This window comes from Rana temporaria, chromosome 1 (genome assembly GCF_905171775.1).
Source record: "Rana temporaria chromosome 1, aRanTem1.1, whole genome shotgun sequence".
In the NCBI taxonomy this organism is placed as follows: Eukaryota; Metazoa; Chordata; class Amphibia; order Anura; family Ranidae; genus Rana; species Rana temporaria.
The window spans coordinates 320,192,831-320,205,161 of NC_053489.1; the positions used below are offsets into that span (position 1 = coordinate 320,192,831).

At 41.2% G+C, this 12,331-nt stretch overlaps 1 protein-coding gene across 1 annotated transcript in view; it reads right to left on the minus strand.

Annotated features, from left to right (window-relative positions):
• The window catches only part of ADAMTSL1 (ADAMTS like 1), a 409,336-nt gene that overhangs the window by 288,749 nt on the left and 108,256 nt on the right, over nt 1–12,331 (minus strand). Inside the window, exon 4 of the mRNA XM_040359956.1 lies at nt 8,065–8,301. Coding sequence (XP_040215890.1) covers nt 8,065–8,301 — 237 coding nt within the window. The remainder of the gene's footprint in view (nt 1–8,064; nt 8,302–12,331) is intronic.

Consider the following 12,331-nt stretch of genomic DNA (forward strand, 5'->3'; position numbering starts at 1 on the left):
TTTTCCTATATTCAGCTTATGATTCTGCCATTAAAACATGTCCTCTGTTGGGGTGACAACGTTCACTCATTGTACTGTATGTATCAAGGAGCAGTGCTGTGACTCTACACTGCTCTGTATAAATAACTGCAATGAAACTGTATTTGCAGAAACCATACTTGGCCTGAAAAAAAGGAAACTAATGCCACCAAATGTAAGGGCTACAATATACTGTATAACATTTTGCTCTTGATATACTTTAAGCAATGCAGTGGTGTTACAAAACAATTTGTGGCCTCTCTCTAAAGAGACAGAGTTCATGCTTCTTCCTGTCTACATGTTCCATATAAGCAAATGTGTATGCAGCAGAGCGTGATTGGCTCCTAGTGCTGCTACTGTGCTGTGATGCATAGCCCTATATCAAGACAGATTGAGGTACTAATGCTAGCTGTATGTAAAGGTACATTTAAAGGGGTTGTAAAGGAAAGAAATGTTTTGCTTTTAAATGTCCTTATTTCTTCTGAGAAATCCTCACTTTATGGTTTTCTTCCTGTAACTCCACACAGTAATGCAAGGCTTTCTCCCTGGTGTGGAGTGTCGTGCTCGCTCCCTCCCTTGAGGGGGGGGGGGGCAGCAGGAGTGTCAGGACGCCCACTAACACACAGCTCCTTTCTCTATCTGCAACGTAAAGAGCGTCCTAACTCTCCTACTGGAAGCAAAATCGAAGGATGAGGTAAGTGAAGGAGGACTGCACTAAGGTAAAGGAAGCTTTTTATGGAAACATTTTTTTAACTTTACAACCCCTTTAATTATGTTTGAAGGAATGCACAACTGCATTATGTGGTGTTTTATATGTGCCTGGAGTTCAGCTTTATGGGTTTAAATTCTGACCCACAAAATTAACTGATATATCCTTGGCAAAAATGCCAAAACATAATAAAAAACAAACAGAAAAAAGCCTCAAAAATAAATCAAAAATACACTATATTGTTAAAAGTTTTGGGACACTTGCCTTTGCATGCACATGAACTTTAATGGCCCCCCTCTACCAAATGATTTGGACCAGTGCACAAAGCAAGGTCAATAAAGACATGGATGAGCAAGTTTGGAATAGAGTCCTGACCTCAACCCGATAGAACACCTTTGGGGCAAATTAGAGCGGAGACTGAAAGCCAGGCCTTCTCATCCAACATCAGTGCTTGACCTCACAAATGCCCATTTGGAAGAATGGTGAAACTTTCCCATTGACACACTCCTAAACCTTATGGACAGCCTTCCCGGAAAAGTTGAAGCTGTTATAGCTGCAAAGGGCGAGCAAACTCCATATTGAACCCTACAGACTAAGACTGGGATGCCAATAAAGTGTATATACAACAAAACTTTTCGACTGAACTGACTAAATTCAATGAGACAGTGATTTACAAAGGGCACATGAAACCTTACACTCAGCTGTCTCTCAAGTTAAATATTTGGACAAATGTAAGCAATGAAGAATACTTGAGCACGGGGGACTGGATTCAGTAATAAAGCTAACCGTACATGTGTGACAACAGAGTGTTTTCTATCTTTATTGTCTGATCAGTCCAAATCCAGTTGTGTATGGCAGAATGCACATAACCCTTCTCATAATGCTCTTGCCAGACCAACCATAAAGAGAAGATTTCCAAACCAAACACCAGATACTCCATGTCGTAAGAAACACTTCATCACACTATTTTGACGGCAACTGTTTTTGCTACTGATTTCCTAACACTTCTCCAATTACACAGGAAGAAATTGAAGGAGGAAGAATAAGATGTTGAATGCTCACATTAATACTGGTTGTTCATCATAATGGCTCTACTTACCAGGTAATCACTCTACAAGATAGAAATCTTGGAGAAATTGGGTCTCAGATGTCCTGTCTTTTACCTCTCAGGGTTCTCACTGGTGGTCTTTATCACCGATCTGCTAATTGCAAGACAGTGGCAAGACTAACAAAGTGATCAACTATACAGAGAGATTGCCCTTATCATAAGACAATATTACTTGTAACTAAAGATGTTTTATTTGGATGATTTAAACAAGGTTGAAGGGAATTGGAGAATGCTAACCACTATTTTAGGCATCCAAAAAGTAATCTTATAATTTCAAGACAACAAACTGATGTGTTTGGGGGTTATAGCATGCTCTACTCCTCGTGAGGGCTTTAACTGTAGATTGGGTTATGAATGCAGACTTAGGTTTCAGTATCTTTTTTAGAGGAATGAACAATTTTGTTCTAGTATTAAAGTGTTTGTTAAGGTACATTTTTCTGTTAGGCCCGGTACACACGAGCAAACATGTACGATGAAACCGGTCCGTCGGACCGTTTTCACCGTACATGTCTGCCAGAGGGCTTCTGTACGATGGCTGTACTAACCATCGTACAGAAGTCCGCGCGTAAACAATACGCGGGGCGTGTCCGCGTCGTCGCCGCGACGATGACGTGTCGATGATGCGGCGACGTTGGGCGGGCCTGCCATTTAAAGGCTTCCACGCATGCGTCGAAGTCATTCGACGCATGCGAGGGACGTCGGGCGCTCGGACATGTACGGTAGGTCTGTACTGACGACCGTACATGTCCGAGCGGGCAGGATTCCAGCGGACGGTTTTAAAACACATCCAGGAATATTTGTCTGCTGGGAAAAGGCCCGGCGGGCAAATGTTTGCTGGAATTCGGCCCGCTCGTGCCTACACACGACCGAACATGTATGCTGAAACTGGTCCGCGGACCATTTTCAGCATACATGTTTGGTCGTGTGTACGGGGCCTTATAGTTCATGCTGATATATAACACTAAGCTCCCCAATGCATGTCATTCATAAAAATATAATGTATAATAGCTTACTTCAGAGCGTCGTTCGATGCTCAGCGGTGGCCAAGACCATACAGCAGTTTAACAGGACAGGTTCCACTCAGAACAGGCCTCGCCACGGTCGACCAAAGAAGTTGAGTGCACATGCTCAGCATCATATCCAGAGATTTTCTTTGGGAAATAGATGTATGAGTGCTTCCAGCAATGCTACAGAGGTTGAAGAGGTGAGGGGGTCAGCCTGTCAGTGCTCAGACCATACGCCGCACACTGCATCTAATTGGTCTGCATGGCTGTCGTCCCAGAAGGAAGCCTCTTCTAAAGATGATGTACAACAAAGCCAACAGTTTGCTGAAGACAAAGGACATAGATTACTGGAACCATGTCCTGTGGTCTGATGAGAGCAAGTTAAACAAAAGGTAGAGGAGCACAAGTTCTCTAACATCCACCAGTTCTGTGATGTCGTCATTGTGGAGTAGAAGAGGATTCCAGTGGCAACCTGTGAAGCTCTGGTGAACTCCATGCCCAGGAGAGTAAAGGCAGTGCTGGAAAATAATGGTGGCCACACAAAATATTGTCACTTTGGGCCCAATTTGGACATTTTCACTTAGGGGTGTACTCAATTTTGTTGCCAACGGTTTAGACATTAATGGCTGTGTGTTGAGTTATTTTGAGGTGACGGCAAATTTACACTGTTATACAAGCTGTACACTCACTACTTTACAGAAAAGTATAATTTCTTCAGTATTGTCATGTGAAAAGATATACGGTAATAGCTGACTGTCCGCTGGACTCCCCTCCTGATGCAATAGCTGCAGGAGGAGGTGCTGGGAGAACCCCCACTGACATCAGCCGAGACAAGGAGAGGGGGAGATTGTCGGGCAGTCACGTGAGCGCTGAGTGGCGCTCTGAATTAATCTATTATACCGCATATTTTTATGAATGACATCCACTAGAGAGCCAAGTGTTATATATCAGTGTAAACTATAGAAGAAAAGCACTGTTGTATTTAAAGCAGGTTAGGCGGATCGGGGAGCTGACAGGCAGAGAGGGGAGGACAGAGGAGGACACAGATACAAGAGAGCAGGCACTCGCTGAGGCTGTTTCATGTACAGGAGATGGTTGTCTAACTGGAACTACTGCACTCCACAACATTTACACTTCTTTGAAGTATGAAACTGCATTGATTTTGGGACCAAATGCCTTCCATACCCATACTCTGAATTGTAAAGTACTGATGCTGTGCGTATAAATATAATTTTACATTTACTGTTTCATCATCAATATTGATTTTATGGTTTACCTTATGGTTGTGCTAGCTATAATTCTAAATCACTTTGTCCTAAACATGTCTCTTATATCTGATATATTATTAATACATACCAGCTGTTATAATAAAATACTTACAAAGCCTCTTAATGTACATGCATTGTAGCTTTATGAACTATAGCTATATCCTGCAAGACAGTTTTACATCACGTTGAAGATGTGCAGATATGTGCTTATACAGTTTACAGGAGCCAGGCTCATCAGGGTGACAGTGTCACACAGGCTAAAGCAGTCTGGATACAGCATTGTCGCCCTAAAATAGGACGTTGAAGAAACTGACAGGATCAGATAGGAGGTCTATTTAACCACTTCAATACTGGGCACTTTCACCCCCTTCCTGCTCAGGTAAATTTTCATATTTCAGTGTTGTTGTGCTTTGCGGTCATGCAACACCGTACCTATATTCAATTGTTATCTTTTTTTTTCATACAAATAGAGCTTTCTTTTGGTGGTATTTACTGTATTTATCGGCGTATAACACGCACTTTTTTCCCCTTAAAATCAGGGGAAAATCCTGCGTGCGTGTTATACGCCGATCCCCGCTGTCTGTGAGGGGAAGAGGAGCGAGCGCCGCTGATATACACAAAGCCGAGTGTACTGTGTACTCAGCTAGGCTCGGCTCCGCTCGCAGTCACGCCCAGTCCCGCCATTGGAACTGTATTATGTCCATCATAGGAGCCTGGGCAAGGGGTGGGACTGCGAGAGGAGCCAAGTACAGCCGAGTACACAGGACATCCGGTTCTGTATATCTATGCGCCTCAGCGGTAATTTTAAATGTTCAAGGTGCAAGGACACTGGGAAAAGCTGCAAGGACACTGGGCAAGGCTGCATGGACACTGGGCAAGGCTGCAATGACACTGGGCAGGGCTGCAGATGGGCACTGATCATTCTGCAATGATGGACAAGGCTGCAGATGGACACTGATAAGGCTGCATTGATAGGCATTTAAATGTAAGTTTTTATCCTTAAACTTCCCCCCTAAAAGTTTTTTTCCTTTAAATTCCCTCCTATACTTGGGGTGCGTGTTATACGCTGACGCGTGTTATACGCTGATAAATACGATAATCACCACTGGGGTTTTTTTTTTTTTTTTGCTAAACAAATGAATATGTCTGAACATTTATTAAAAAATTGATTGGACACAGCGGATCACATGGTAAAAGTCTCTGTAAGTGGTGCTTTACTCGAGCTGTGATCAGCTTTGTCCAAAGGACAGGGGGGGGGGGGCGCGGTTCTGAAAGGACATCAATGGATGCTCTCCCAAAACTGGATGACTGGGATGTAGCCGCCTTACGCCTATAGTACTGTCAAGAAGTGGTTAAAAAGACAAAGTTCAAAACTATATTGGACAATATCTAAGGAAGTTAGAATTATTATTTTTTTGAGGTTACAGATAGTTTAATATGGCCAGGTGCAGATTTTTTTGCATACATCGTTACTGTATTTTCAATATTGAACCCCTTTAAACGAGAATTATTTTTATGACCAGTAAAATAAAACACACAGTAGCCATGGGAAAAAGAAAAACCTTTGATTTATAAACAACATAACATAAAACATTTTTTTGCGGTTCTAGTTAGAAGGTAAATCACTGTCTCAGAATCTAGACCCCTAAATATTATATTAAAATAGTCATTTTAACATGAATGCTATAGTCCTGGGCACTTACTTTGGCGCCAGACCACGTAAATGGCAACATTCCTAGAACTGACCTTGTCAATCAACGCTGGAATTCTAATCTAATATGCATATACATTCTATGTTTATGTGTGTTTTCCAAGACCTCCAAGTGCCACGAAGATTTTCTACATAGTTTAAAACACCACTTTTACAGTGGCTCCCTTCTTTTTACTGTCTGTTTTTGAATATATATATATACACACTGTATTAATATATATGAAAAAATATATATATAATAATATACAAGAGATATTATTAATCTTTCTTAAATATTTTTGGTGCTGAAAATATGTAAATCTGTGCTAGTAAGTTCCTCATATTGAAATCTATTATATTGTAGCTTACTATCCTTAGGCCTCGTACACACGATAGGTTAACCAGAGGACAACGGTCTGATGGACCGTTTTCATTGGTCAAAACCGATCGTGTGTGGGCCCCATAGGTTATTTAACCATCGGTTAAAAAAAAGCCAACTTGCTTTAAATTTAACCGATGGATTCCTAACCGATGGGAAAAATGATTGTTAGTAGGCACAACCATCGGTTAAAAATCCACGCATGCTCACAATCAAGTCGACGCATGCTTGGAAGCATTGAACTTCTTTTTTTTCAGCACGTCGTTGTGTTTTACGTCGCCGCATTCTGACACGATCGTTTTTTTAACCGATGGTGTGTAGGCGCGACGGACCATCAGTCAGCTTTATCGGTTAACCGACAACAACGGTCCATCAGACCGTTCTCATCGGATGGACTGATCGTGTGTACGAGGCTTTAGTTGCTACAGCTGTGTTGATAGGTATGTAGGTTTACCTTAAGATCTATTTGCACTTTATTTTACATCCAGTTTATTTCCCTTAGATGGTTGACATTAGCATTACCTCTTTATACAGTCCTGGATTTATACCTCACTGCCTTGGCCAACTGTCTTGTACCCCCAGACCCTACTCTAATAGACTGGCTAACCTTAGTGTCACAATAACAAGATGAGACATCATAGTTACACACAGGATACTAAAGCTGGAGGCGGAGAGGTTGTAAAGAGGTAGTTTGCTCTTTCTAAATTAGTATACTCAGAAATGAACAATAAACTATCACTTTACTCCGCTAGCAGTTCAGTTCGAGGTGTGCACAGCCAGAGAGTGAATTGGTGAGGACCCAGCCAGCTTGTACTGGCAGGGAGGGCGGCAGTCTGGAAACGTTTGTTATACATGAGAATGTGTTCCTGATCATCAGTAACATGATATATAGATGGCTATGCTGCTTCTGCCAGCCCTGCTGCTGTACAGCACTTTAAATGAATCCGCTAGCATTTCTAGTAATCTGCATTTTACTGAATCTGTCATTATTGTCATTCTTTTTTTTTCAAATATACGTTTTTATTTAGGGTTTTCTTTTTTAACAAAAAAAGCAAAAAGAAGAAATACAAAAAGACACAGAATAACTGTCCCCAACATGTAGGTCATACAGTGAGAGTCATAATTTATCTGTAACATAAAGCCTCTAGACTGTTATTGTCATTCTTTATAAACTTGCCAAATAACTGCTTTTTATATTCTTGGTTGAATTATGTTACACCTATATATTAAATAAATAATGTACTCTTTTTGTATGGTACATTTTATATTTACAAACAATATTATTTTAAGACTGATTTTGGTATACTTCTTATTAATGTGCATTGTGTATTAGATAGAGTTCTCTAAATTATGCTTTTAGTCACAATTGCATCAGGATAATAGGCAACCACAACATAAAGATTACTTCTTGTGTAAAAATTGCATAGAATAAAATTGCATAGAAAAGGAAGGGCAACACACGATCGGAAATTCTGACAAATGTTCGATGTGAGCTTTTTGTCGGAAATTACGACCGTGCGTAGGCTCCATCGGACATTTGCTGTCGGAATTTCCGACAAGATAAATTTAAGAGCTGGTTCTCAATTCTTCCAACAGCAAAAGTTCTTGTCGGAAATTCCGATCGTCTGTATGCAATTCCGACGCACAAAAATCCTACGCATGCTCGGAATCAATTTAACTAGAGACAGCTAGGAATCTAGCTGTTTGAGAGGGAGATCAGCACTAGCAGACCCTGCATTTTTTCATGACAGGTGTCCTTTAAGATAAAATAGAATGCAGACAGATTGAGTCTTTATATTCATAAATCATAATTATGCATAATTATGCAAGGTTCACTTTAAGGAACACCTAAGAAAAGAGAAAAAAACAAACAATTACTTTCTCTTACCTGACATAAACCACTGATGCACATATCCAAGGATTCTGTGTAACATCGAGTACCATCTAAGACCTTTGGAGCAAGTTCTACAACAAGAGATGTCCCCTTTGCTTGGCACTTTAGAGAACATGGGTTTTCAGGATCATTATAAACTGGAAGCCACTCCCTATAGTGTCCTTGGTATTTGACATCATTGTGAGCTGAACACTGCTGGGCCCGAAAATCTCCTGAATCTGCCGGACAATCCTATTGAAAGAAAAAAAATGTAAATGTCTATGGCTGATCTATTTAAATAACTAAAAACCTGTGACATAAGTAAATCAGTTGGCAATTTTTCTATGATTAGCCATTTACCAGCAAACCTGCAACTTTTCCCATACATTGGACTGCTGGGTCTTTGACTGCTTATAGTCAAAACTAAAAGATTGGGCAATTTTCTGCCTCACCCAATTAGCTAGACTCCACAAAGGACGATAAACAGGAGCAGCAATACACTGCTAATCACTTACACCAACAGGGCTGATCATCAAATGACTGGATTCAGCTAGGACTGCTTTGTTTTCCAGATACATATTCAGTACCCGCTATCCTATGAAACTTTAAACAACTGCCTTTAATTAATTTACATTCTGCACCAATCGCCCACTGTGTATAGTCATCACTGACTAAATCTCAGCTAACAGATACTGTTGTAAAATGCATTAGAGCAGGGACTGTGAGCCAGGCCTTTTTTTGTCCAACATCAGTGCCTGACCTCACAAATGTGCTTCTGGAAGAATGGTCAAACATTCCCATAGACACACTCCTAAACCTTGTGGATAGCCTCCATAGAAGAGTTGAAGTTGTTATAGTTGCAAAGGGTGGGTCAGCGAAATATTGAACCCTACGGACTAAGACTGGGATGCCATTAAAGTTCATGTGCGTGTAAAGGCAGGCGTCCCAATACTTTTGCCAATATAGTGTTAAAATGTAAAAACAAATTGCATACAAACACACTTAAAACCCCAAACCATTTTAGACCCATAGAATAAACACACAGTAGTTGCATTTGTTTTACTGTTCCATGATATTAGCACAACTGTTTGTCAAATCTATTATTTTCAGTACAATTCAAATTATTTTTAGAGCGCATAGAGCTATACAATCTCCATATTTTCAGTACATTTTCAGTAAATTATAAAACTTGGGATCAAAATGGGTAAATTGTTACTAAATATGTCAGGACTTAAATTTGCACGTGACTGCCAAACAGGGACATACTATGATACCAAACATTTTCCTATAGGGAAATGTTGAATGTTTTGAAACAATCATTAATGATGGCTCTAGGATTATTCATCTTACTATGGTGTGCATAGTGACACCTTATATATGTCACAAAGTCTTAATTTCGTATTTGTTTATGCCAAACATTACAGATGAATGTCCTGGACTCCCAAAGGGCACAGGTGAGCCCGGGACACACAGGAGAAGTTGGGCGGGGGGCACTATATTTAACATATACAACAGAAGTGATCACTTCTATTTGACAACTAATGCAGACACAATTCAGTTTTTATCCCAATACTGCCACGCTGTAAAAACTTACAACGGTGCAATAAAAGGGTTAAAGGGTATCGTTAGCCAAAACTTTTTTGTGTAGGGAAAGATTAGAACTGATAATTATAACTGTTTTATTCCTTTCTGGGGAGATTTACACTTTTCATTTGTACCGGTGATATATAGAAAATAATTGGGAATCCAAAATATTCCAATAAAGTCACAACTATCTAAGGTGCAATTTCCCCTCACTTTGTAGAAAATGTCTCTCACTTCCTGTTGTGTCATTGTTACAAGAAGTGAAGGAAAAATCCTCAATGGAACACAGACAGTAAAAAAATAAAAATAAAAAAAATGCTTAACCAGGGAAATGGAGCAATAATCCTAATTACCCCGAAGGATTCCCCCAATGTTATCAGTTCAACACATGCTTTGTTCAACATGTGCCAGGCCCTGATGTATATAAGAGTCTGACAAAAATGAAATCTGGACTTTATACATTCTGCATGGGCTAGCACAAAGGTACAAAACCTAATAAAGACAACACATCAAATATAATCCAACACCTTTATTAGATTGGTATAAAATTGGCCACGGTGTCATCCACCAGGATGGGGGGTTACAAATAAATAAATAATTAGTTAAATAAGCCATCATGGCTAAACTATAATAAATTAAATGCTGTCCAACCAGCCGAAGCTGGACGACTACTCCCCACTTCGGATGACATCATGACTTAGGAAAAAAGGAAAGAAAAAAGGGGGGGGTGGGTGGGCGTTGCCGCGCGTCGTGAGGAAAGGGGCGAGCGCCGCCTCACGCGGTTCTATTTATAGATTTGCTCGCGCGAGCCGACCAATCAGCTGCCCCGCTGCCTTGACCAATCCGGGCTGATCCCGCCCCGGTAACGCGGCAACCTGTGAAGAGAGAAGGGGAGGGGAGACACGCATCTCCCCTTTGCGCCATCCCATGTCGGTCCAGCGTAACGCTGTGACCTTTCATTTAGTACTTTCCTCCTTGCGCCCAGAAAAAAAAGCAACAGATGGCTTTAAACTATTCCCTACTCTACGCTTTTTGTTTTAGATATATTATAAAGTATTGCTACCAAGGAAGAAAAGCTTTATTGAATGGTCTCAACAGCAGTTTATCTTCTGCCGAAATCTCCATTTAACTGAAGAAGAGAAGTCAGCAATAATTGTGCAGACGGCTCAGTTTTTGCTCCCTTTTATCAGAACTCTTGGCATTAATTGGCTAAAAAAGAATGAGACAATGCGGTTGATTTACTAAAGGCAAACAGGCTGTTTACTTTGAAAGGGAAGTTGCATTTTACAAGGATATTTTCTCCAGAGCTTAGTAATTTAAGTGGAATTTCAATTTGCAAAAAATAGCCAAGTTTGTGCAAGGAAAATAAAAATTGTTATTATTATTATTAAATGCATATCATTGGACGATGGAAGTCAGCAACATAGAAAATAATGTGACCACAATAATTTGACAACTTTTGGCTGCTTGGGGCCAATGAAGGTCAATATTTGGGTCAGGGGTTGGGGGGAAAAGAGATTTTGGGGGGGACTTTTCGCGGCACTGATACAAACAATCTGGTAAAAGGTATCGATATTTATTTAACAAAGAAAATACAAATATAATATGAAAAACAATTTAAGAACAATCCCCACATTATACATCAGAAAGTAATTAACAGACTGTGTCTTAGTGGAATCGATGACCTCGACCGGTTTCGCGGTTTTACCGCTTCTTCAGGAGGAGATTATGTTCTAAAAGGTATGTATAAACAGATGAATAAACAAGCAGAATATACAAAATATGTATACATTGTGTATAATTCAAAACAGCGCATTATATAGTGGAGCAAAGCACTCACCCAGGTTGGTCATATGATCAGACGTGGAGCCTGGTAAAAGCCTTCTGTGGCGCGTGGAGGGGGATAATTTATTTAGACGGGCTCTATTGGGGTAAGGAATAGAATGAGTAATATGTATAGGGGATGGTCGGTTAATTATTGAGGTATGGATCACCAGGGAGTGAAGAGGGTGTGTGAGTGACCAAACAGGACATAGAGAATAGAAACGGAGGCGAATGAAGAAAAAGGAAGGAGGAAGGAAGGAGTTGGGTTGGGGTAACGTTGAAAGGGGAGGAAGGGGGGGCAGGGGGGGGGAATGGGGAAAGGAAGAAGGGAAGGGGGAGGGGGAAATGGAAAAGGGGAAAGGGGGAAGTGAGGGAGGGGGGGGGGAGGACAAAAAGAGGGACGGGAAACAAGTTTTGGAACGGGAGAGGGAGAAAAAAGGAAGTGGGAGGGGGGAGGGGGAGAGGAAAGAGGGGTTATTGGTGGAAAGGAGAAGGGAAGAAGAGAAGAAAAGAGGGGGAGGGGAGGGGGGAAAAAGTGGTGAAGGGTCCCTTCACCACTTTTTCCCCCCTCCCCCTCTTTTCTTCTCTTCTTCCCTTCTCCTTTCCACCAATAACCCCTCTTTCCTCTCCCCCCCCCCCCTCCCACTTCCTTTTTTCTCCCTCTCCCGTTCCAAAACTTCTTTCCCGTCCCTCTTTTTGTCCTCCCCCTCCCTCACTTCCCCCTTTTCCATTTCCCCCTCCCCCTTCCCTTCTTCCTTTCCCCATTCCCCCCCCTGCCCCCCCCTTCCTCCCCTTTCAACGTTACCCCAACCCAACTCCTTCCTTCCTCCTTCCTTTTTCTTCATTCGCCTCCGTTTCTATTCTCTATGTCCTG